Source organism: Eschrichtius robustus, chromosome 16, assembly GCF_028021215.1.
Source record: "Eschrichtius robustus isolate mEscRob2 chromosome 16, mEscRob2.pri, whole genome shotgun sequence".
Taxonomy (NCBI): domain Eukaryota; kingdom Metazoa; phylum Chordata; class Mammalia; order Artiodactyla; family Eschrichtiidae; genus Eschrichtius; species Eschrichtius robustus.
In genome coordinates, this window is record NC_090839.1 from 65057971 (window position 1) to 65085225 (window position 27255).

General features: G+C 45.1%; 1 protein-coding gene across 2 annotated transcripts in view; it reads right to left on the bottom strand.

Annotated features, from left to right (window-relative positions):
- CPPED1 (calcineurin like phosphoesterase domain containing 1) overlaps window positions 1–21508 on the bottom strand; it is a 117172-nt gene extending 95664 nt beyond the window's left edge. The window contains exons 1-2 of one of the 2 annotated variants that reach the window (XM_068565987.1): window positions 21312–21508; window positions 3249–3467 (exon numbers count right to left, since the gene is read on the bottom strand). In XM_068565987.1, the coding sequence (XP_068422088.1) occupies window positions 3249–3467; window positions 21312–21381 (289 nt within the window). In that variant the 5' untranslated portion in view covers window positions 21382–21508. The remainder of the gene's footprint in view (window positions 1–3248; window positions 3468–21311) is intronic. The other variant, XM_068565988.1, reaches the window with a different exon arrangement.
- Between the last annotated feature and the right edge of the window lie 5747 nt (window positions 21509–27255).

Here is a 27255-nt window from a genome sequence, read left to right on the forward strand (position 1 = left end):
TGCACACAATAAATGTTTGTAGATGAATGAATATTATGATGGATATTTATAATAGAAAAGCATATTCAGACTTTCATTAGCAAAAGCATTACTTGTAAAGTTCTTTTTCTCCAATTTGAACTTAAAACTACTTGGCCCAAGATATTATTTATGGTGGAATTAAAAGTATGCTCTCCAATTTTATCTGCCTATTAATATATGCATTTGATAATTAACAATGTGCTAAGCAGTCAAAGCAAATAATTACTTTTCTAATGTCTGCCCCTGCATATGAGCTAAATGAGGGGGAAGCCACTAATTGCATATTAAAAAATGCAATTAAATGCAAAAAAAATGGTAACTAGATTCAAAACGTTCTGTTTAAACCTCAGACCACAATATTCAAAACAGTTACAATCCTTTCACTGGGTCAGTTACAATCCCACAAAACAGTCCAAATCTTCAGAATTCTGTTCGGGTCACAATGAATATAAAACAAGTTCTCAAAAGTTTGCTAGTTCACATTTTCGAGGTCTTCTGACCAACTGGTAGGGTTGATCATAAAAACCCTATCTTTTAATTTACTTATGTTCAGTACACTTTATTTAAGAAGCAGTGTAATCACACAGAATGCTTTTATTTTAAACCTTATTTTGAAATATGACTGAATACATTAACATAATTCAGAACAAGTCAGTAAACATCTACAAGAACATGTTATATAATTCTAGTGAGTCTCATAATATTCTATTTTCAAAGGAAGAAAAAAAAAAAAACACTGGACAGAAAAGCAGTAAATTTGGAATCTGTTTCAACTGTCCAATGAAAGTTTGTTCACTGTGTTGTCCAGAGGGAGAGCTCTAGCTGATGCTACAGTGCATATCGGGCCAAATGACTGCAAAGAAACCAGCTAACTGCAAATCAAAACATTTGGAAGTAGCATAAATCTGTTAGATCAACTCACACATTACCTTGGTTTACCTTGTAAACCAAGACTCCAAGTCCTGCCACAATTTCTAACTCCTTTAGAAACTGGGGTACTCTGTGGTCACTTTAGCACTATATAATCTCAGCACTGGAGGACCCTCAGCCAAGAGTCACCAAGGGTGGCCAAGTTCATAGGCAGCTAAGATTTTACCTCTCTAAAAAAAGAAACTCAGCAACTTCCTGAGAATACATTTCTGTACCAAGCTGCTGAGATATTCACCACCTGCGTGGAGGTATAGAGTCATCTGCCCTGTGCTGTGTAGCCCCAGACTATTGAGGCTACACATGCATCAATGGGCTCTTGCTTCAGAAACTGAGGCTCTAAGAAGGTAAGGGGTCTGGCCAAGTGTACCCAGTGCATCAGTGGTAGATGTGGCAGATGTGGAGCTGGCATCCCGGCCACATGAGCCCTAGTTCAGGTCTCTGTCCACTGCCTTGTTTTCCCTCTTCCCCATCCTGCCGCCTCTGTATAGGCCCAATAGCAGGACAGGCTGCTTCTCCAGGGATGACATCACTGGGTTCCTCCAGGGGGAGGGGGAGTCAGTGACGTGGGCTGTGGGCATGTTCACAATCTTGACTTTGTGTAAAATGGGAGTAAACAGAGGATGAGGGAAGGTCTGAGGGTTCTCCCTGCTGGCCATACTCCCTAGACTTCAAGGAGAGCCATTCTGGGCAGCCCCTTCTCCATCCTCACACGTTCACTCTGGGATTGTTCTAGATAGGTAGGTTACCAGACAAGTGAGTCCTGGAGGGGAGGAATTAATGTACCCAGGCTTCCTGCAGAGTGCCTTGGCTTCTAAAGACATTAGAAATCATAGCAGGACTCAAGAGTCTTGGTTTACAAGGTAACGTTAGCCAAAAACAAACACCCATAGCGACTAGAGTGTTTTCTGCAATGGTCTTTGGGTCATCTCTGTCCACTAAGCAGAGACCAGGACACAGACAAGAGTGGTCTTGGATGCCTGCTCTGCCTCCCAGATGGGCAGGGGTGGTTTCCACTTTCTTATACTTGCTCACTGGGCTTTATCTTTGCCTGGGAGAAAAGGATATCAAAGGAAAGGGGAATAAAAAAAGGAAGCGAACTCTAAAAAGGACCTGTTATGTTCACATTCCTACTATCTCACTTTTCTTCAGGGGAACCATCCTGTTCTTCTGACCACTTGGCTGCAGGGGAGTTGACCCCACACCCTGGCTTCATGGGGCTATGTGAGCTGGATGGGTGTTGGTCTGTAACTTTGATTGGACCACTAAGAATAAGGCACTTTCAGGGGCTTCCCTGATGGCGCAGTGCTTAAGAATCTGCCTGCCAATGCAGGAGACACAGGTTCGAGCCCTGTTCCGGGAAGATCCCACATGCCGCGGAGCAACTAAGCCCATGGGCCACAGCTACTGGGCCTATGCTCTAGAGCCTGCGAGCCACGACTACTGAGTCCGTGTGCCACAACTACTGAAGCCCGCACGCCTAGAGCCCATGCTCCGCAACAAGAGAAGCCACCACAATGAGAAGCCTGCACACCGCAACGAAGAGTAGCCCCCGCTCGCCACAACTAGAGAAAGTCCATGCACAGCAACAAAGACCCAATGCAGCCAAAAATTAATTAACTAATTAATTTTTTAAAAAAAAGAATAAGGCACTTTCTTTCTGTTGTGGGTTCAGTAAGAAGGATATAAACTTAAAGCTCCCAGGAGCCACTACCTGGAAAGAGCCTGCATGAGAATAAATTCAACCCAGAGGAAAACAAGGCTGAGCGAGGAAGAGACCAAGCCCTGATAGCAACCTCTGAGCCCCTGGATCCAGCCATACCTGAAGCCCAAATCTGCCCTTGGACTTCACAGTCCCATAGGGTAACACAAACTTTAAAAAAAAATTAATCTAGTTCAAGTTAGATTGTCATTTGAAACTGAAAAAGCACTAACAAATACAGGAGAAATAAAAGCACAAGAAGAAGGGAAACGAAAGGAGAAGATTACGTTTATGGATATGGGATCTGAAAGCAGTTCAAGTTTGTCCCCTGGAAATGAAGAAAGGTGACACATAGGAAACTGTTCCATTTTTCATAGTAAGCTCAGACCATCAGAACCGTAGCTCTGCCTAATTACTGTGATTAATCTTGCCAAATTCTAAAAATAAAATGAGCGTGTATTTTCTGATGTTTGATGATACTGCAACCGTCGTGAAGAGAAGGAATGAGCCGTTACTGAATAGAGTCGTCTTTTAAGACAAATCATTTTTTTCTGGCTGGGGGAAGAAGACAAGGTCACAACGACGACCCAAGTCTTACCGGGCATGGCATGGACGAGGTCCCCGCACAGAACAAAGAACTTGGGCTTGGGGTTCAGCTTGTTGATAGCCTGGATGGCTTGCTCAGTCAGACGTATCTCCTGCTCCCACTCGTCACCGCCGCTGTCACAATCCCCAGTGGACCAGGCCTTCATCAGTCCAAACTGTGGGTCTGCACCTTGGATGAAGTAGAATGGGCCTTTCCATTCCCTTTCCTTTTCTTTAATTAAAAAAAAAAGAAAGAAAGAATGAAAGGAAGGAAGGGAGGGAGGGAGGAAGAAAGGAGGGGGAAGAAATATTATAAAATCTGTCAGGGAAAGCACCCAGGTTACCCTGCAAGTGGATACAATATTTTTCTTAAATTAAGTAGGTCATTTTAATAAGCTGCTGTTCAAACACACCATTTTCCTGTCATCAGCCAGAGGATTTTGATTTATACTAATTATGCCTGGACCTGGTGATTCCCAAAGGCCAGGGAAAAACCACATGGGCCGTAACAGCTACACAACCAAGCTGTCTGTTTAAAAGCCAGACGGCCAAAATGGAGCACAGAGGCACCACGGCGCACTATATAGAGGATATTAATGTTCAACGGTTTTTTAATTAGAATTTAAAATACCCCAAATTGAAAGCTGCCAGAAGTATTATGTTTAAACGACGAGGTGAAGTGCTTTCAAATCTTTTACGCCAGGCTTAATGGCACAATTTGCACTGTTTCACGGGATGTGACAGAAAAACTTGGAGCTCGGAAGCTCCGGCTATCTGGTGGGAAAGGCAGGGCCAGAAATGAAATCTTAGTTAATGTGGGGGAAAAAAAATGATGCTAACATTTCCAAGGCAGCATGATGTGGGCATAGGTGAGGTGTGAGGCTGCAGGGCAGGGCTGGGGGGACGAGATTCTTTAGTTCTTTATGTCCTTGGAAAGCACTTAGGTCACCTGAAGGTAAACTATCAGGCTGCTCTTCCTATTGGTTCTGCCAAAGCTTCAAGGGCCACGGGTCTCCACCCTGATCTGCCCAAAAAACTGCCAGCAGTGTCTGCATTTACAGAGCTGGAATGCCCATCAGTGTGTGGGTGGGTTTCACACTTTTCTTTGGCCACAGAATCCTTTCTTCAAACAAAACCACAGGTGGCTGACCAGTGTTGAAAACACATAGCCTCCTCTGCCTGAGTGGGTTCTGGGGACAGAGCAGTCTGAACACACGCACTCATCAGCCCAGATTTTATCCTCAGCCCAGAGAGGTGACGTGACTTGCCTCATGGACACCAGCCATCAGCTGCAGGGACAAAACTACCCCACAACCTTGAGACTGTTTTCTTCTTTTTAACAAATGAACGTATTTTGCAGGTGAGCTGAATAAATGGCATTTCCTTTGGAAGTCATGAAGATATTAGAATTTCCCAAAAGCTCCTTGAAGTCATTTCACATCTTTGTGTTCATTTCACTCATTTATTCAGTATTTACTGAGAGCCTACTGTTTGCCGGGCCCCGTGCAAGGTGCTGACGACATGCAAGTGGACCAAGACAGGTGAGGTCTCGGCTCTCGTGGGCTTAGTTCTCACGGTGGGGAGAGACAGCAGACAAGGAAATTCGCAGAGAATAGAGCCGGAGGGTGCTAAGGGCTCTGCGAGGATTAAGGCGAAAGCAATGGTTAATTTAAATTGGATGCACAGCGAAGGCCTCTCTGAGGTGGGGTCATTTAAGCTGAGATCTAGATGTAGCACATAAGCTTTTAAAATTCCACGGCCACCCTCCCACCCACCATGCCTAGCTTACTATCATCTTAGAATGGATCTCAGGCTTTAGGCCTCTTTTCCTTAATTCCTCTTCCAGAACTTAAGAAGACAAGCATGTAAACAAACAAAACTACCTATCTGTACTTTCCAGAACAAATTATGTATGTGTGTTAACCTGCCAGTTCTTGACCTACAGCTTAAAATGCTAGCTGTTCAGTCAAATCACAACCTACCTAAACTCACCCTGAACAAGGACTGCAATGAAACCCTGCTGTGTGCATCTCATTGCCAAGGACAGCAATCCAGCACTACAACAGATCTGACTCATACACACTGAGCCCTTACTACATGTGGCAGAAAGACTCCAAAATGCCCCCGAAGACCCCTGAGTCCTGATACTCACATCCTGTGTGATCCCTTCCCCTTGAGTGTGGGCTGGACTGCTTCTAACAAGCAGAATACAGTTATGGGATGTGCCTTCAGAGACTGGCTAGACCAAGATATGGAAACAACCTAAATGTTCCTCAATGGATGAATGGATAAAGAAAAAGTGGTATATACATACAACAGAATATTATTCAGCCTTAAAGAAAAGGAAATCCTGCCATTTGGGACAAAATGGATAGACCTGGAGACATTAAGCTACCTGCAATAAGCCAGTCGCAGAAAGACAAATACTGAATGATCCTCAACTTGTATGTAGAATCCAAAATAGTCAAACTCATAGAAGCAGAGAGTAGAACGATGGTTTCCAGGGGCTGGGGGGGAGGTAGGGGAAATGGGGAGGGGAGGATCAAAGGGTACAAAGTTTCAATTATGCAAGATAAATAAGTTCTGGAGATCCGCTATACAGGATGGTGCCTATAGCTAACAATACTATATTGGACACTTAAAATTTGCAAAGAAGGTAGATCTTAAGTGTTCTATCACACACACACACAACAACAACAACAACAACAACAATAAAGGGGGCGGAAAGAAACTTTAGGAGGAGATGGATGTTTATGACAGATGTTGATGGTAGTGATGGTTTCACAGGTCTATACTTATCCCCAAACTCACTGAGTTGTACACATTAAATATGTACAGCATTTCATGTCATCATATCTCAATACAGTGGTTTTGAAAAAGAGAGAGATTAGGCTAAAAAAAAAGACCCTGACTTTCATCTTGCTCACTCTCCCTCACTCTCTCTCGGAGCCCTTCTCCTGGAGGGAACAGGCTGTCATGATGAGTAGCCCCTTGGAAAGGCCAACATGGCAAGGAACTGAGGGAGGCCTCTGGCCAGCAGCCCGTGAAAAACAGAGGTCCCCCATGCAACAACCTGAGAGAAACCAAATCCTGCCAACAAGCATGTGAGTAATCTTGGAAGAGGATTCGCCCTAGGTGAGCTTTTGGATGAGACCACACTCCAGGTGACACCTTGACAGAACCCTCATGAGACCCTGCAGCAGAAGGACCCTGCTAGGTTACACCCAGATTCCTGACAGGGAACTGGGAGATAGATAATGCACATTAGTTTTCTCAAGCTGCCAATTTCTAGGTAATCTGTTACACAGATCAGACTTAAAGATAAAGGGCCAGGAAGGAGTCAGCAAAACTTCTTCAGGAGCTCAAGGTTGGTGTCATGAAAAAAACTGAGATTCTGATTTGAGTTGTAAAGTTAATTGTTGGCACTCTTCATTTATTTTACTTTAATAATAACCATTTTGCACTGATGAATGCTTTTAGCTATGTTCCTGTTTCTGAGGCAGTTTGCAAAGCTGTTTAAACTGGATAAATTAATCAGGGAGATGATTGTCACCCCAAAGTTGGGGCATAAATCAATCTGCTACAACAAACAGAATTTATAAAGTTTTCTACAGCGAACGTTTTAACAATTATAGTTTCCTATGACAAACAGTCATAGTCTCGAAAAGTCGTCTTTGGAGGTATTAAATCTTTCATTATTACTGGTTTACTAAGTAAAATCTTAGAAAGAATCTCAATTTTATGATGACAAGGCACAAAGTAAACAGATTTGACCTAAAATAAATGACAGCTCCATGTCACTGTTCCACCTACCTTATCTATCTAATAAAGGCAACCTGTTGACTCAGGGTTCTGCGTTCTCAAAAGCACCTGGAGCCTCTTAAAGTTCCTGCTACAGAAGTTTGTGGTGTTTGGCCTCATCTTCATTTTAATCAAGGCTGAATTTAAGATATTTGAGGCTTGTAAGACTTAGTACTAGATGGAGGGATCTTCTGTAAACTTATACCTCCCTCACCCCTCAGAAGGGCAGACCTTTGTATTAGGAAAGCGAATTCTTAACAACATTTGCATTAAGTTATTTCACCAAAGTCCAGAATTACCCCAAGGACAGGGCATAGGTATTAGCTGACTGACACCCACAAGGGCCTGGGAATGCTTACGATGATGCCTCCCTTCCGGAGCAGAGCAAGTGTCTGGCCCCAGCTTCTCTCTTTAGACTCCGGAAAGCACTGTTCTGGCACCTCTAACTGTGGAAGTCTGGATATGGTGAGGACCATCCCTAAAGCAACCTGATACACAATCAGGGCATTTAAAAACCACTTAAGGGTCCAGTGGTTTATTGCTTGTTGTTTTGTTTTGTTTTTAATTTTCCTAGTCAAACAGCCTAAAGGTGAGACAGCCTGGTAAACGACTGACAACCCAAATTAAGGCGCAGAAGTACCTGGAAATGGAGGCTGAGGGAGAAGGTGAGGATGACGAGAGAGCAGCAATTATGCAGGCTGTACTTGGGCACAGGGGGCTGGGCTGGGCCTCCACCTCAGTCCTCAAGCTGTGGCCACGGACCAGCAACATCACCATCACCTGCGAGCTTAGGAAGCCCACCCCAGACCTAGTGAGTCAGAATCTGCACTTCAACAAATTCCCAGGTGATTTTATGCAAACCCAAGTGTAAGAAGCACTGGCATGCAACTAATCAAGGACCTGTTTAAATGTGTTTTATATCAAACAGATGTAACGTGATTGTTTCCCTAAATTGAAACAATGTCTTGGAGGGGTTTTGTTGTTGTTAGTGGCTGTGTTTTTTGTTTCATTTTGTTTTTGTTTTGCATATTTTCCTATTCATTCTGACATTCTGCCTATGTCCAGCTCAGGTATTTGGTCCTAAACATTTCTTGGTCTTAGGCATTACTGTCTAATCATCTCCCTTTAAATCACCTTTCAAAACCAATTCAATTTTCTTGGTAAGAATTCTAAGATTCCAGGTAAGAACTTAATCAGGGAATTCATTACTAATCAGTGAGTTCTAACACTTTAGATTTTCACATGACATCATGACATACAGTGAAAGCACCTGCTAGCAACTGTGTGTGTGCAGCATACACAAATGTGTGTTTTCAAAAGCACAACAGAGAGGTAATATTTTTTTGCCCAAATTTGATACAAGAATGCAGTCAGGGACTCTAATTGACAACTATGATAAGACCAAGGTCAAATTTCTGAGATAAACTAAGTACTTTAGAATGAATGGATTAAGGAATAAAGTGCGTTGATTAAATTAAGATCTCATTTCTGACCCTGATGGTGCTAAAACAAGATTGTAATCTTTCGAAACATTTGACACAAACCTCTGGATAATGCCTATATGGTTCTTAGTGTTAAGACACAATAATGTACACATTCATTTAACTAAAACACTTAAATCTGCTACGAATAAGAATGTCTACAGTGAATGTAATTTTTTCAATGTTAATTTTTTAAACAAATTCAAAGAGATGGTGTATTAGCCATCTACTGCTATGTAACAAATCACCACAAATGCAGCACCCTGAAACAAGGCACATTATTTATCTCACAGTTTCTGTTGGTCAGGAATCTGGGCACAGCTTAGCTGGATCTTCTGCTCAACATCTCTCACAAGCTCCAATCACAGTGTTGGCTGGGGCTGGAGCCTCATCTGAAGACTCGGGTCAGGCAGGATGTGCTTCCCAGCTCACTTAGGTGGTTGTGGACTGGGGGACTGAGGGCACCTGTTCCTTCCTGGCTGTCAACCAGAGGCCACCTGTTCCTTGACACGTGGGCCTCTCCAACATGGCAGTTCATAACGTGGAAACTTGTTCATCAGAGGCGGCAAGAAAGAGGGTTTGCTAGTAAACGGAAGTTACGATCTTATGTAACATGATAATAGAAGTGACTGCTCATCACTTTTACCAGGTTCTATTCGTTACAACCAAGTCGCTAGGCCAGCCCATGCTCAAAAGCAGGGGCTCATGCAGGGAGGCAGGTCCTGTCTGCCACAGATGATAATATTAACCAACATAATTAACTAATCTCAGGTAACCACGAGTTTAATGTGACCCTCCTGTACTGAGCTGAGTGAGCTCATTTGTTGCAGCCCATCCTATGAAGGCTGAAGGCTCACCTTATACAAGCCCACCATTTCCCCCTGAAGAACTGGAAATTGTGCCGGAGGGATTCTCAGAGTTACTTTAACCAACACTCTCATTTGACCAAGCAGGGAATACTGAGGCCTGGCTAGGGATCTTAGTCATGGCTCAAGTTCAAGGTTACACGGTTTATGAGCAGCAGCCTCTACTGTTCAGCATCTCAGTGCTGCCGGGCTGGCCTGGAGAGGAGAGAGCCATGAAGAAGACGGAATGTTCCCTAGGCTGCCTGCAAGTTGCCCACTTCCATAGAGACATTTTTTGTCTCCAAAAAGTTTCCTTTAAATGGCACATCTTGGTGAATACGAAGACAGTACACAAAGATAATGCTGACAAGCTCAGAGCCTTTCCCCAGGAAGCTGTGATGCTCATAGACCCTGCCAACAGCCAAGGGCCCAGGACATCTATTTTCTGTGGGACGCTAGCTGGTGATCTCCTCAAGACATTACAAACTTTAGGTCTCTCGATGCGATCTGATTAGCAGGTGTATTCTGTTTGGCACACGCAGTGTTTATAAAATTTTGAATTTGTTGCCAACAATTTAAATGCATGAGTTTCACATATACAACTGGCTTTCTGGATTCTCATGGAAAATCTGGCCACACCAGGCCCAAATGGAGTGTGCCAACGATTGGCTGGGACTGAGCAGTAACTGCCCCTTTACTGGCATGAATGCTCTGGAATTCACTGCGGTCCACACCTGGCCCCTGAAGACATCTGGGATGAGAAGCCCTTATCCACGGTAACCCTTCCATTTTGCTTAGGGGTACAGAAGAGGAGACTCACAAGGTCAAGGGTAAATAACTTGATCAAGACTAACAAGGCGTGAGGGGCAGAACCAGGCCAATTACACCCAGAGCCCTGACTTCAGGGCAGGTGATCACACAAGTGAGATTAAAGAGAAGACTCATCTGGCTAGGAGCGCCAAGGTCTGCTCAATGACAAGCTGGAAGAAAACAAGCTCCAAGCTACCAAAATAAACAGCCATAATTTAGTATGTTACCATAGCCTAAATCAAATTTTAAGATTAATTGAAAAATACTTTTTAAAGAAAAAATGGGCCTTAGAAAGAAATCTGACTCATCCGTCGTATACAAAGTAACAAGATTTGGCCACTTCCAATTTTCAGCTAATGGATAGAGACTGTCATAGAAACAATCTTTCAAAATCGAGGGATAAAAAGGACATTGGATTTTGCGTGGTATTAAATCATGGTCAGGAAAGGCCTGTGAGTCTCCTTTAAGCATTATTGAGTACAAAGCAACTGTATACAGCAAAGACTCTTAAAAACCTTTTAACATTCACATGATTCTTTACCATTAAGCCTTCCTATGAGATTCTGTTTATGTGCCAATATCTTGCCTGCAAAACAGATATTCAAACTGCAATTGTTCTTTACAGTTTGCACCTTTAATATCACGAACTAAATGTTTTCTTGAATTTGTCTCTGCCAATATATTTCCTCTCACTCATTTTTATTATACCTTTTGGGCACATTTGTCAATTGTTAATGAAAGTTGACTTTTTAATATACACCAAGAATTAGACATCGCATTGATCCTTTCATTCTTACCAGTTAATCAATGACTAACTATAATGAACGCACCCCCCAAAAGCAAATGAATCACTACTTCCATCACCCAACTAGGAAAAGGCCTACGGGAGTCAGCCATGTCACTAATTAATACCTAATACTCTAATAATTTATATTTTCATGATGTGCTAAACCTGCCACTTTATAGGCAACCCCAAATAATTCAAGGCGGAATACAATGACAAACAGCTTTCTTAATTTACTTTTTATAAATAAGAGTCTCATTTTCTAAATCTAGTTTGACTTTTGGAAGACAGAGTTAAAATCACAAGATAGTGGCTAAGAAATGTGAGAGCTACAACACATCACTACATTGTAAGAATATTTAAGAATTCAGTGGTTTTGACTCCTGTTAACTAATCTGACTCAAAATAATACATAAGTTGGGACTATAGAGGCCACATTTCTCCACTGGACTATAAAGTCAGAGAATTAACTCAGCAGTAACGGACAGCGTCACTGTCTTGGGTCAGGCGTCCACCATTCCCACCTGGAGCTACCAAGACAGCTCCATGCAGGACTCCCTGCTCTGATCCATCTCAGCCAGTCACTGCCATCGTGACTCTTTATAAAATGCTTACCCTGATCATCAAACTCCCTCGCTGAAGGGCCACTACCTTCTAATCTCCACAAGAAAAGGCCCACGTTTGCTTTCCCTTTCCAGTATTCTGTCAGCATGGTATCATTTGGTCCCTGGCAGGTGGGAGGCATTCAGTAAACATCTGGCTAAATGAAGATGTCAGTGGATCCTCGCTCATTCCGGCACCTGGTGCTAAAACACAGCCTGAAGTTTTTCCAACTGTACCGATTACTGTTCCCACTAGACCAGTGGCTCTAAACCGGGGATGATTTTGATCCCCAGGGCACATCTGATGTCTGGAGACATTTCCGGATATCACGCTGGGAGGGGGATGGTGCTTCTGGCGTCCAGTGGACAAAAGCCGGGATGGTGCTAAACATCCCACATTACACAGGGCAGCCCCACAAAAGAATCCAGTCCATGTCAACAGTGAGACTGAAGAACCCTGCACAAGACATACCACAGGATCCCTCCACGTGGACCCTTATCTGCTCCTCAAACACGCCCCATGCTTTCCCGCCCCTTCCTCCAGGGGGTGCTCTCCATTGTACCAGCTCCTCCTGCTGAGATGCTGTCTATCCTTCCAGGCCCAGCTCACACGCCACTTCCCCCTCCCCGGCAAGCGGATGCAGCTCTGCCTCTTCCTCTCTTTCAGCAAGTTTGTTCTGAGGACGGGTGTCATGTTAGTCACCAGACATTCAACTAGTGGGCAAGGCCGCAGGTCCCATTCCTTAAGACCTTACAGGGACTTCCCTGGTGGCGCAGTGGTTAAGAATCTGCCTGCCAATGCAGCGGACAAGGGTTTGATCCCTGGTCTGGGAAGATCCCACATGCTGCGGAGCAACTAAGCCCGTGCGCCACAACTACTGAAGCCTGTGCGCCTAGGGCCCATGCTCCGCAACAAAGAGAAGCCACCACAATGAGAAGCCCATGCACCGCAATGAAGAGTAGCCCCCGCTCGCCGCAACTGGAGAAAGCCCACACACAGCAACGAAGACCCAATGCAGCCAAAAATAAATAATTAATTTTTAAAAATTAATTAAAAGCATTCATTTCATTTTCTTCATTGATAAGTTAGAATTTTTTACACCACAATATTTTCAACCCTCTTCAGACTTGAACAAACATTTCCAGGTCTACTGTTTCTAGAGAGGTTCCTAGGTGAGACCTGGAAGGGATGAAGTACATTATTCTTTAGAGATTTCACTTATTCTCTGCGAGAGGGTTTCCAGAAGGGACTAAGAAACATTCAGAATTAGTAAATAGAGTTGGCTCCTCTGAAGCAGCTGTAGAGGTTTAAAATGTCCAGGGAAATCATCATTTTAGGTAAACCACTGAAGATCCCTGTTCTCTAAGGGGGAAAATATTCCAGTGGTAAAATGAACTGGAAAAACTGATTAGGACCTGAAAACAATTAAATATAGGTAATTTTGAAAACACATTTTATCTTGATATTTCTCCCTTTGAGAATTTCTTCAAAACAGATGTTGTAAACTTTTCAGAAAGACAATTATTTGTTAGGAGGAAGTAGTCTTAATTAGGATACATGTCAAGGAAATATAATTATTAGTTTGCCTAATTAAAATGAATATTTGAACATGTCTGAGGCTTGTGAGCCTTCTCAGGTGAGACACGTACAACTTACTTTCTATAAACATCTGTTGACAGAGCCTAGCAGGTTGTGTTAACAGGAAATGGATGACTGAAGCCAGGCTTCACACACAACACTCCTGGAAGAAGTGCATGGGAATACTGTTACTCGAAAACTATCAGGGGGAAATGGTCTTAAAGAGCTTGCCATGCACTGTTTGTGTCCCCCCAAAATTCTTACATTGAAATCTAACCCCAAATGTGATGATATTTGAAGATGGGGACTTTGGAGGTGATTAAATCCTGAGGGCTTAGTACTGGGATTATTGCCCTTATGAAAGAGACCCTAGAGCGCTCACTCCCGCTTTCCTCCATGTGAGGACACAGCAAGAAGACAGCCATCTACTATAATGATGGTTACATGTTATTATACAGTACGTGTACATTGTACATAAGATGTACAACTCTAAGAGTGAACTGTAAGGTAAGCTGTGGACTTTGGGTGATTATGTTGTGTCACTGTATGTTCAGTTGTAACAAACATACCACTCTGGCGGGGGATGCTGATGACGGGCAGGCTGTGCACGTGTGGGGACAGGGTATGTATGAGAACTCTCTGTACCTTCCTCTCAATTTTGCTATGAACCTAAAACTGATCTAAAAAATAAAGTCTTAAAAAGAAGAAAAAAAAAAAAAAAGACAGCCATCTATGAACCAGGAAGAGGGTTCTCACCAGACACTGAATCTGCAGGTTCCTTGACCTTGGACTTCAAGCCTCCAGAATTGGAGCAATATATTTCTGTTGTTTTTAAGCCATCCAGACTATGGTGTTTTGTTTTAGCAGCCTGAGCTGGGTAAGACAGCACTCTTTCATTTACCTGACAAGCTTCACTTGAGAAACAAACTGTTTAATTCTGGAGGGGGCTTCCAGGAGGGAGTGTGAGGGTTATCAGGGTTGTGATTTGAGGCACAGTTGCTTGAGTTCACCAAAACCTCTTTGAGAGGCAATGTGTATTTTGGCAAGAGACAGAAAAAGCCAGTTCCTTTTCTTTCTCTTCCAAACCTGCCCTTGGGGCAACTCTACCAGCTTACCACCCGCCCACAGAGCCTGAACTGGCAATGGACCCTCCAAGAGGATCACTCAAAGTCACCAGCAACACTAACAGGGAACTAGGACCCAGGGAAGTCAGTGACAGCAGTAGAGGCAGCTCAGGGGGAGACTAGGTGCTCAACTTCTAGTGAAGGGTTCTGAGCCTGACCCTCCAAGGCCGGGCCTCTAGAAGCCCTGAGCTGTATGACGCATACTGGGCATGCCCACTGGGGCTGCTCAACCCACAGAGGAGAACAAGTGCAGGCCCCACTCCTAGAAGTCCAGGGTCATTTTCCCTCCTCCTATCTCAATTTATCTTCTCAGTCTCTCTCCACCCCCTCCGTGCCCCACTCTTTTCCAGGTGAGCACCTCTCTTGCTCTCTGGTCCCACGGCAGCCCTGGGGCAGCTCCAGTGGGCTAGGAAGCTTCACACCTCAGCGCCCCCATCACCTCCACCAGGAGCCCCCCACCACCACCACACGCCCCTCCAGCTGCTGGAAGTCAACAAATTCAAAGTGAACAATGTGTGCCTTGGAAATGCTGCTTCAAGACGAGTCGCTGAGCTCCAGCTTCCAATCAGATTGCACCCCAAGTTCCTCGCAAGCAGAGACTCTTCTGTTGTTACTGCTGCAGCCAGACCATTCTTTCCAAAATGGAAATCAGATCATGTGTCCTTGTGTCCACACATGCAGCTTAAAGACAAAACCTCCCCAATGACCCCCTTCCCCATGCTCCAGACTCAGGGGCTTCTTTCTCCCCTCACCCTTCCCTTTCCTGTCCCACCATGTCAGACTTTCACACTTGCTCCACCTGTGGTCTACAATGGTCCTCCCCCTCCCTTCAGAGCCCAGGTACCTCCTACTCATCCTTCAGCAATCAGATGACACACCCCTTCCCCAGGGGAGCCCTCCCTGCAGGGCCTTATTAAGATGCCCCTCACTTCCTGAACAAGTGACATTCCTCACTTCCTTGACACTTGCCACAGCTGGGATTTATGATGGTTTGTGTGACTGGCAGGTTAATGTTGGGCTCTCCAAGTAGCTACATGCCAGAGGTGAGGAATCACATCTGGTTTTCACTCATCACTGCACTCTGGGATCTAGCACAATGCCTGGGACAACGGAGGTGCTTAGTACATTTGATGAGTGGGCAAATGGATGAACCAATAGACAAATGGATGGACAGACAGATGAAAAGATGGACATATGATGGACAGACTGGTGGATGGATGGTCTGGCAGATAGATGGATAGACAGAAAAACAAATAGATAGAAGGAGGGAGAGATGGTCGAAGAAGACATTTGTTCCCAGGGCCAACCCCTCTTCTGAGCCCTCAATGCCATCTTTTCCCATCTCCTCAGATATTGCTCTCCAACAATTATCCTGCCTGTTGCATTTTTCAACCCCAGATCCATCTCAGACCAATCATGTGACCTTGGGCAAGTTGCCTAGCCTTCCTGAGATCGATTTTCTCCCACTGTAAAAAGAGGGTAACCCTAATAGCTAGCACAACAGGACTACCTTGAGGATTACATGAGATAATCCACATACAGCACAGAGTATAGCGCCTGGCACGCCGTAAACACCTTGATAAACGTTAGATACTCCTGTTGTTCTTACCACCATTATTACTACTGCAAACCCTTCAGCCCTCCTTCAGCATTGCTCCTCCTTCAAACTGCTATTACCCTATGTCTACCTTGGATCACCAAACGGCTCCAAACAGAATCCTGCCTTCGCTGACTGCGCATCCTCGATCTCCACCATTCCTCAAAAGCCATGCGCCAGGCTTCCCCCTACAACTGCACTGAGACTGTCCTGAAGGTGACATAACAATCAAACCTGCCATCCTCTGCTCAGCTAACACTCACCTAGATGTCTGCAGCATCTGAGCCTGTGGACCACCCAGCCTTAAGCCCTCCTCCCCAACTTTGGTACCAAGGCCGGCTCCTGGATTTATCTTCCAAACTTTCTGGTTGCTTCCTGCTCTGAGACCTTCAGTGTGTCTTTTCCTTCTTCTGACCCCCTAAACGATGGCACATCCTAAGGTTACACACACACACAGCCCGTCCACTACTCCACACCTTGCCCCTCAGGAATGCCACCAACTCCTACAGCGATATCATCTACTCGCCTCTCTGTGGATGGCACCCACACCTCCATCCCCAGCTGTGCACCGCACCCTGCAAGTTGCCTCAGATTTCCTGACCGCACCTCAAAGTCACCACTTCCCAAATTAATCCCATCAAACCTGGCCCTACTCCTTACTCCCTGATTTCAATTAACAGTCTCACCATCACCCAGGACCAATGTGTAAAATCCCGATTCCCAGGCTTCCATGGTGGTGCAGTGGTTAAGAATCCGCCTGCCAATGCAGGGGACACAGGTTCGAGCCCTGGTCTGGGAAGATCCCACATGCCGCGGAGCAACTAAGCCCGTGAGCCACAGCTACTGAGCCTGCGCTCTAGAGCCCGCGAGCCACAACTACTGCAGCCCGCGTGCCTAGAGCCCGTGCTCCGCAACAAGAGAAGCCACCGCAATGAGAAGCCCCGCACCACAACAAAGAGTAGCCCCTGCTCGCCGCAACTAGAGAAAGCCCACGCACAGCAACTAAGACCCAACACAGCCAAAAATAAATAAAATAAAATAAATTAATTAAGAAAAAAAAAAGCTTTAAAAACAAAAATCCCGATTCCCACTGCAGTGGCCTACAGAGCCCGCCAGTTGCAAAGAATTATTTTTTGTGCCACAGCTCTGTGCTTAGATTATGAGCCCTTGCCTTCCCCTTGACTTTTTTTTAACTCATCACAAGATACTAGAGAATGCAATAGGAACACAATAAATACTTTCTGAACTGAAAAGAGTAGTGCAGAGTCACAAGGAACTCTCATACCCTGCTAGTGGGAGAATAAGTTGGTGCAAACATTCTGGAAGGCGATTTGACAAGATCTAGGAAAGCTGGAAAAGATCATACCCTACGACTCAGAATTTCGCTCCTCTGGGTATATGCCCTGGAGCAATTTTTCCCTGTATCCACAAGAATGCTTGTACCAGAATGTTCATAACAGCACCGTTACCAAGAGTGAAAAACAGGAATAACTGAATGTCCATCGTATCAGGATCCTAGCAGGAAATAGCTGGCATACTCAAATCAGGATAATTAAAGGAGCGTTTAAAAAGGGATTACTTGGGATGAGCTGAGTATCGAAAAACATCAAAGGACAGTTTAGTAGTCCAACACAGAAAAGCAGAACTACATCTGAAAGGAGGGAGAAAGTGGTTACCCAAATCTGAAAAGAGAGTTCCAGCAGAAAGCCTACCTTGAAAGAAGCAGTGAATTTCAGGTAAGGAATACAGTCAGGTTGAGGCAACCCCACAGGGACAAAACCAGGGGAATAAACACCCTGACAATTGTTTTCCCCACCCTCTAATCTCCAGTCAGGACTCCCCACTGTCTGAACCCAACAGCAGGCCAGAGGGCAAGGAGCCCCCGGATGAAGCCCAAAGAGGTCAACCTCCTGGGGCATGGCGGAGCAGGGAGAGAGTGGATTTGGAAAGGCAAGAAGATCTTCAGCATATCCAGCAACAGAATGTATCAATATATGCTGATACAATGGCATACTGCCCAGCAGGAAAATGAGCAGACTAGAGCTACTTACACCAATATGGATAAATCCCCAAAACCTCACATTGGTTTGAAACTGAGTGGGACCCTGTGGGGCCCGCCAGGGCACAAAAGCCCTTCCGTGTCTCCCATTTCTTGTCTGCAGAAAAAGGCTTTAGTATCCTAGACCTTCCCTGAGTTCCAAAGGGCAGATTCAAGGAGTTACTAATTAGGGAAGTGAGGAAATGCAGAAACAAAGGAAAAGCAGTCAAGAAACAATAATTCAGCGATAAAAAAGTCTTAGTTCCTAACTGGACAGCTACATGTAAAAGAATGAAATTAGAACACTCCCTAACACCACACAAAAATAAACTCAAAATGGATTAAAGACCTAAATGTAAGGGCAGATACTATAAAACTCTTAGAGGAAAACATAGGCAGAACACTCTTATGACATAAATCACAGCAAGATCCTTTTTGACCCACCTCCTAGAGAAATGGAAATTAAAACAAAAATAAACAAATGGGACCTAATGAAACTTAAAAGCTTTGCACAGCAAAGGAAACCATAAACAAGACGAAAATACAGCCCTCAGAATGGGAAAAAGTATTTGCAAATGAAGCTACTGACAAAGGATTAATCTCCAAAATTTACAAGCAGCTCATGTAGCTCAGTATCAAAAAAACAAACAACCCAATCCAAAAATGGGCAGAAGACCTAAACAGACATTTCTCCAAAGAAGACATACAGATTGCCAACAAAGACATGAAAGGATGCTCAACATCACTAATCATTAGAGAAATGCAAATCAAAACTACAATGAGGTATCACCTCACACCAGTCAGAATGGCCATCATCAAAAAATCTACAAACAATAAATGCTGGAGAGGGTGTGGAGAAAAGGGAACCCTCATGCACTGTTGGTGGGAATGTAAATTGATACAGCCACTATGGAGAACAGTATGGAGGTTCCTTAAAAAACTAAAAATAGAACTACCATATGACCCAGCAATCCCACTACTGGGCATTATACCCTGAGAAAACCGTAATTCAAAAAGAGTCATGTACCACAATGTTCATTGCAGCACTATTTACAATAGCCAAGACATGGAAGCAACCTAAGTGTCCATCGACAGATAAATGGATAAAGCAGATGTGGCACATACATACAATGGAATATTACTCAGCCATAAAAAGAAACGAAATTGAGTTATTTGTAGTGAGGTGGATGGAGTTAGAGTCTGTCATACAGAGTGAAGTAACTCAGAAAGAGAAAAACAAATACCGTATGCTAACACATATATATGGAATCTTAAAAAAAAAAATTGGTTCTGAAGAACCTAGGGGCAGGACAGCAATAAAGACGCAGACGTAGAGAATGGACTTGAGGACATGGGGAGGGGGAAGGGTAAGCTGGGACGAAGTGAGAGAGTGGCATGGTCATATATACACTGCCAAATGTAAAATAGATAGCTAGTGGGAAGCAGCTGCATAGCACAGGGAGATCAGCTTGGTGCTTTGTGACCACCTAGAGGGGTGGGATAGGGAGGGTGGGAGGGAGACGCTAGAGGGAGGAGATATGGGGATATATGTATATGTATAGCTGATTCACTTTGTTATAAAGCAGAAACTAACACACCACTGTAAAGCAATTATACTCCAGTAAAGATGCTTAGAAAAAAAAAAGAGTCTTAGTTCCCTCAAGAGATGTGCATAACAATCTGATACAGTCTTCAAGTTCTGCAGGCCCCCACCCAGGTGAAGGATGGTAAGTACCTGCGGAGACCCCAGACTGGTCAGAACCAGAAGGCTGATGCTTGAGATTCCTGGACCACCATCCTGTCACCTCACCAGCAACCAATCAGAAGAAAGTCATTCACCCTGCAGCTGTCACCCCAAATGTTGCCTTTAAAAACTCTTCCCTGCTTCTCCATTGGGGAATTCCCTGGCGGTCCAGTGGTTAGGACCCTGTGCTTTCACTGTCAGGGCCGGGGTTCAATCCCTGGTCAGGGAACTAAGATCCCACAAGCCACGTAGCATGGCAAAAACAAAAACCTCTCCCCTGAAAACTACAGGGAGAGCTCAGGTCTTTTGAGTACGAGTTACCTGTTCTCCTAGCTTGGCCCTGCAATAAACCTTTCTCTGCTCCAAACTCTGATATTTTGTTTGTCTGGCCTCACTGTGCATGGGGCACACAAGCTTGGGTTTGAAAACAGGTTGAAAAAGGCATATTAAAATATTTAGAGAATGGTCACCACAACAGACTCTATTTTCTAAAATCCACCTCAGCTAGATTTCTGGTTCCACATGCTCTTCCAGAACCTTGCCACCCCCCACCAACAGCTGCAAAGAAAGAAAAGAATAAGGCTTTAGGACAGAGTTACAGGAGAAACCCACTTTAGTAAGGGTAGCCAGGGAAAATCTGTCTGAGGAAGTGACTGAACTTTAAAGTGTGAAGGTTGAGAAAGTGCTATTAGCTAGGCGAGCAAACAGCAAGCACAAAAGCCCTATGGAAATAAAGGACTTGGACCTTTAAAACTGGAGTTAAGAAAACCAGTGAAGCAGGAGAACTGGGCAAGGGGAAGAATGGTGAGCATGAAGCAAGAAAGGTGAGTACAAGCCAGATCACGCAGGGTGTCTGGGGTGACTGCCCCGGGGTGCCAAAAACTGGAATTTGACCACGCAGCAAAAGACGCAGGGAGGACCAATAAAACGGGGAGCAATGGTCCCTTTTATAGCTCTACGGCTAACATTCACTTAGCACCTAGCCTGTCAGGCACTTGGTTACAGAAATCCTTTTAATCTGCTAACCCTCCCCTATGCGGTAAGTATTAACAAACCCATTTTCACAGCGAGGCAGATTATCTAAATCCAAAATCCAAGCACTTAAGCCCACACGGCTCTTCTGCCTCCCCTCTCCAGTTCTGATGGGCACTGCTAACATTTTGGTGGACGACTCATATTATAGAAGGTAACCATGATTACGGAGTATAAACTACATCGTGGTGAATGACCATAATAAAAATAACCGCATCTCACGTGCACCCAGCTCTTATCCTGTGTCACACACAACCTCGCTGCGATTATTCCCCTTTTACAGATGAGGAAACTGAGGCCAATACTCGCTGAGCAACGTGTCCAAGGCAGGGCTTGCAAACCAAGTCTAACTGCAGAGCCCACGCTATTAACTATGCTTTGCTGCCTCACTCTATCTTCTCTCAGGGAACCTTGGTCAAGGCCAACGAGGCTCCACGACCAGACCCCTTGCCCAGACACTCTTCTTTCAAAAGAGCCCCTGGAAGCCCCAAGTGCGGGCGGTGCGGCTTCTATTGCGGTCCCGCGGTGCAGCCCCCGCTGGGGTCCGGCTGGAGGCGCACATCCCGACCGAACGTTCTCCCCGCCGAAGGTTCCGCAGCCCTGAAACCATCCCCTTCCCAGGCGAAGGGCGGGCAGTACCTGAGGAAAACGCGTCCAGGGTCCTACCCCGAGCTCTGCGTAAAACACCTCCCGCCTCCGCAGCCGACATGGCAGGCAAGTTTTTGGCCTCGAAGGAGTCCACTGCGTGGGAGGGAGCGGCGCGACTCCTCACAACCCAACTGCCCTTTGGGGGTTGCCCGGCTGGGAGCTGCTCCCTCTGCTCGGGGCGGGGCGGGGCCGGCGGGCGCGCGGGGCTCGGTCGCTCGGGGCGCCACTAGTGCTGCCTGAACGGGGCCGAAGCGTGAGCGGCCCCTCTGGGATCGACTGGGGCTCCTGGCGAGGGAGCCAACTTGCCTGGCGCCTGCGTGAGCAGAGTGAGTGCCTTTAGACTCAAGGTTTGGTGGGGGGCGCAGCCCTTCCCTAAAAGTGGGGTCTGCAGGTTTAACAAATAAGAATACAGGACGCCTAGTTAAATTGGAATTTCAGATAAGCAATGAATGATAAGTATGTGCTATGCAATTTGGGAGATGCTTGTGCTAAAATTTTTGTTGTTTGTCTGAAATAATTTAAGTGGGGACCTGTATTTTATCTGGGAATCGTACCTTACGGTCCAAAGGACCCGGCCCTGTCCTTGGAGGACTCGACAGGACAGTCCTCCGAGCCACCAGGTGTGATCTCTGTCACAGCAGTTCTGAGGCATCTTCAGTTTCCTAGTCATCGTCACCATCATTCCATTTCAAAGCAAGTCCCCCTAAAACTGAGTTCCCTTACTGAATTATGAGTAATCTCACTATGCCAAATTTTATTCTCTTTCTTGTCTGGCCCCTGTTCCCCTCAGGATTGAGGACTATCAAAGAAAAGGGGAGATTGCAACCAAGCAAGACACTGTAGGGCCTTCCCGGGTACAAAAGCCCCACTGTGTCCCCTGTTGCTTTTTTTTTTTTTTTTTTAATTTTATTATTTATTTATTTATTTGGCTGCGTTGGGCTTCTCATTGCAGTGGCTTCTCTTGTTGCGGAGCACGGGCTCTAGGTGTGCAGGCTTCAGTAGTTGCAGTGCGTGGGCTTCAGTAGTTGTGGCTCGCGGGCTCTAGAGCGCAGGCTCAGTAGTTGTGGCGCATGGGCTTAGTTTCTCCGTGGCATGTGGGATCTTCGTGGACCAGGGCTTGAACCCGTGTCCCCTGCATTGGCAGGCGGATTCTTAACCACTGTGCCACCAGGGAAACCCTCCCCTGTTTCTTGTTTGTAGAAAAAAAGGCTTTAGACTCCTGTGCCTTTCGTGAGTTCCAAGGAGCAGGCTCAAGCAGTTGATGATTAAGACAATAGAGTCACAGAACTCCTAGTTCCTTCTGAAAGGATGTCGATAACAATCTGATGCATATCAAGACCCCCCACCCAGGTGGAGGGTGGTAACTACAAGCTGACCACAAGCCTAGACTCCAAACTGGTTGGAACCAGAAAGTTGAAATTCCAGAAACATCACCCCGTTACCTCCCCACCAACCAATCAGAAGAAAGTCCACGAGCTGATCACACGTCCTATGACCCTCTCCCCTAATACTGTCTTTAAAATCCCTTGCCTGAAAACCATTGGCTAGTTCGGGTCTTCTGAGTATGAGTTCCTTGGTTGGCACCCTGCAAATAAACCCTGACTTTGCCGCAAACAGCTGATGTCAGAGTTTGGCTTTCTGCGCCACGGGCACAGGAGCCCTTGCTTGGTGCCCCGTTATTTTCATCATTGCTCCCTAAGCATCAGGCGTTGCTCTGAGCACTTTGCACCAGCTCACTTAATCCACTTAACAGCCTTAGAAGATGGTACTATCGTTCGCTTCATTTATCAGAAGGGGAAACTGATGCCCAGAGAGGTGAAATTGTGTGCACAAGGTGACACACATCCAGGAAAGTAGTGAAGCAGCCAGCCACCCAAACTGGGATCTGTCCAGCAAAAAGCCATTGAACTGAACTACTAAGCCAGCGTTTGTCACACTTGCTAAAGATGCAAAATCCAGGGTGGACCTACTGAGTCTAAATCTCCAGGAGAAGCTTCTGTTTCTAACTCCTCCGGGAGTTCTTATGACATGCCAAGTTTGGGAAATTCTCTTAACTAGCTGCCTACCTCTGAAGCATTGTTTGGGTGGCTAAAATGACCAGGAGAACTGTCCTCTAATCTTAGATAAGAGGCAGTAAATCATAGCGGTTAAGAATATAAGTGCCTAGGAGTTCTGGAGTCAGACTGCTACCACTTGCTTGTTGTATGATCATGAAAATTACTTAGTTTCTCCATGCCTCAATTTCCCTATCTGTCAAACAAAAACAATAGTAGTATCTTGGTCACAGAGTTGCTGGGAGGCTTAAATGAGTTGGTGCATCAAAGTGCTTAAAACAAAAATGGTACAGATGAACTTATTTGCATAGCAGAAATAGAGTCACAGATGTAGAACACCAACTTATGTTTTCCCCCCAAGGCGGGGGCGGGTGAGAGGAATTGGGAGATTGGGATTGACATATATACACTACTATATATAAAACAGACAACTAATGAGAGCCTACTGTATAGCACAGGGAACTCTATTCAATGCTCTGTGTTGACCTAAATGGGAAGGAAATGTAAAAAAGAGTGGATATATGTATATGTATAACTGATTCACTTTGCTGTACAGCAGAAACTAACACAACATTGTAAAGCAACTCTACTCCAATAAATTAAAAAATAATAATAAAGTGTACTGGAATGAAAAAGTGCTTAAAACAATAGTTCTAATAGCAAATGGTAAGTACTCAATGAATATTGGCCATTATTATTATCATCGTTATTAATCACTATATCCCTATTCACTGCCTATGGCCTGGTCCAGCAGAAAATTCTCAGGAAATGTTCAAGGATCAAAAAATGAGGATCAAAAGATTAGGGGAAAAAAATCCCCAATACTAATTTATTTTGAAATACATCAAAAATAATAAGATGAACTGATGGAGAAATATGTGATAAAGCAGGTACAGTAAGTAAAATGTTATTTATAGAATCTACAATGGATAGTGGATTTACAGTGCCCATTGGAAAACGAGTCCAACTTTTCTACATGCTTGAAATTTTTCATAATAAAATGTTGGAAAGAAAAAAAAAAATGAGGATCAAAAGTCCTAATGGTGGCCTCTAGGCCCTGCGAGATCCAGCCTGCTTCTCACCCACTAACTTTGCAGCCACTGTCTTCCTTAAACATGTTCCTTAAACATGAAAATCCATTTCCCTCTTTGCACTTTTGGTTCCTTCTATTTACAGTGTATCTGCTCACTTGAATGTCAAGGCCTCTGCTTAAATCATACGTCCACGGAGAGACCTTACCCTACACACCTGCACACATTCTTCAGAGCTAAACTAGGGCTTCCTCCTTCTTTTTATAGCACTCTGTTCATGATCGTCATAGCCCTTTGCACAGTTGGGTATCATATGTTTACAGATGTAACTATTGGTTTCATGTTGTCTTTCCCAGTTCAAGTGTAAGGTTTGTGAGGGCAGTTACTTTGTCTTGCCCCCCAAGCAGGGGGCTTAACGCATAGACACAAATGGCTGTCGCATGAGAAATAAATGGATGATGACTAACTTGGCAAGATAACCCTGTTTGGAACCTGGGCAGCGACGGTGAGTAACGTCAGAGCCGCAGGGGTGCCACTTCCTGATAGTTATGGCTGCAGCTACACCTTGTCCACCACCGGAACCAGCAAACTCTGAGCCTCGTTGCCTGCCGCATCCTCCCCTGGTCGCTGTGCAGCTCAGTGTTTCCACTCTCCCCGACTGTGCGCTTTCAGCCCGTACACTCTTATTTTCAGCTGTCTGCCTGGAAGGTAAGAGGGGGCAGACACGCACCGTAAGAACAGCATATTCCTGAGCAGCAAGCTGTCCTGTTCAGTCCACTTCTCAGCTGTGTGACCTTCGGCATCTTTCTGAGCTTCTGATTCTTCATCTAAAAGGAGTTTCCTGGCGGTCCAGTGGTTAGGACTCGGCAGTTTCACTCTGGATGTGGCCCGGGTTCAATCCCTGGTCGTGGAACTAAGATCCCGCAAGCCATCGCTGTGGCCAAATAAAATAAAATAATATAAATAAATAAATAAATAGAGATAATCACAGCACCAACCTCATATGGTTTTTTGGGTTTTTTTTTAACATCTTTATTGGAGTATAATTGCTATACAATGGTGTGTTAGTTTCTGCTTTATAACACAGTGAATCAGCTACATATACATATATCCCCATATCTCCTCCCTCTTGCGTCTCCCTCCCACCCTCCCTATCCCACCCCTCTAGGTGGTCACAAAGCACCAAGCTGATCTCCCTGTGCTATGCGGCTGCTTCCCACTAGCTATCTACTTTACATTTGGTAGTGTATATATGTCCATGCCACTCTCTCACTTCGTCCCAGCTTACCTCATATGGGTTTTGTGAGGAGTAAATGATCCTCTAGGCAGAGTTTCTGGAGCATACTAAGTGCTTGATACATTTTTGCTGTCACTGATATTGTTAATATCGTTGTTGGAATACACTTCAACTCATTTTTTTCTAGTCAAAATTCTACTCAAAATTCTACTCTTTCAAGATACTTTTAGGGAATTCCCTGGTGGTCCAGTGGTTAGGACTCAGCGCTCTCACTGCCAGGGCCCCGGGTTCGGTCCCTGGTCTGGGAACTAAGATCCTGCAAGCCACATAGCGCAGCCAAAAAAAAAAATTCTTTTAATCAACTATACTTCAATAAAAAATTTAGGGACTTCCCTTGTGGTGCAGTGGTTAATAATCCGCCTGGCAGTGTAGGGGACACAGGTTCAAGCCCTGGTCCGGGACGATCCCACATGCCGCGGAGCAACCAAGCCGGTGCACCACAACTACTGAAGACTGTGTGCCTAGAGCCCATGCTCCGCAAGAGAAGCCACCGCAATGGGAAGCCTGCGCACCGCAACGAAGAGTAGCCCCCACTCACCGCAACTAGAGAAAGCCTGCGCACGGCTATGAAGACCCAACGCAGCCAAAGATAAATAAATAAAATAAATAAATTTATTAAAAAAAAAAAAAAAGATTCTATTCAGGTGTCACCTCTTACATCAGCCAGGTATCATTTCATTGCAGATAACTAAAAATCAGTTCAAGTTGGTTTGATCAGAAAAAGGAATTCATTGGCATACATAAGTTAAAACTCTGCTATGTGTGGCCAATACGGTGGAGTAGGAAGACCGATCTCACCTCCTCCCACAGGTACACCAAGATTACAACTATTTACACAGCAACTACTGATGAGAAAGACCGGAAGACTCAAAGAAAAAGATCCTCTACAACTAAAGATATGAAGACGGAACCACAACGAGATGGGTAGGAGGGGTGGAGATGTGGTATAGTCCAGACCTTCCACCCTCGAGTAGGTAACCCACAAGCGGGAGGGTAATCACATTGCAGAGATTCTCCCCAAGGAGTGAGGAGTCTTAGCTCCACATCAGGTTCCTCAGCCTGGGGGTCTTACACCAGGAAAATCAGCCCCCAGGATGGCTGGCTTTAAAGGCCAGTGGGGCTTGCATACAGGAGAGCTAAAAGGTTGTAGGAAACAGGAACTCCACTCTTAAAGAGTGCACACAAAATCTCAGGTGCTTTGAGTCCCAACCCAGACTAATTTGAAAGGAGTCAGACGTACTTGCTGATCTTGGAGAGCCTCCCAGTGAGGCAGGAGGCAAATGGGACTCCCCCTGGGGACATAGACATGGGTGGCAGCTGTTTGGGGGGAGCTCATTCTACCATAAGGACACTGGTGCTGGCTAGAGCCATTTTGGAATCCTCCCTCTAGCCTATTAGCAACAGGGGGGACTTACCCACCCATCAGTGCGCCAGCATTAGTCCAAGGACACCGTGGGCCCCCCAGCCAGCCAACCCAGAACCCAGCCACTTCCACCAGCAGGCTGGCACCAGCCCCAGGACTCCCTGGGCTGTGCAGCTAGTCATGCCAGGGC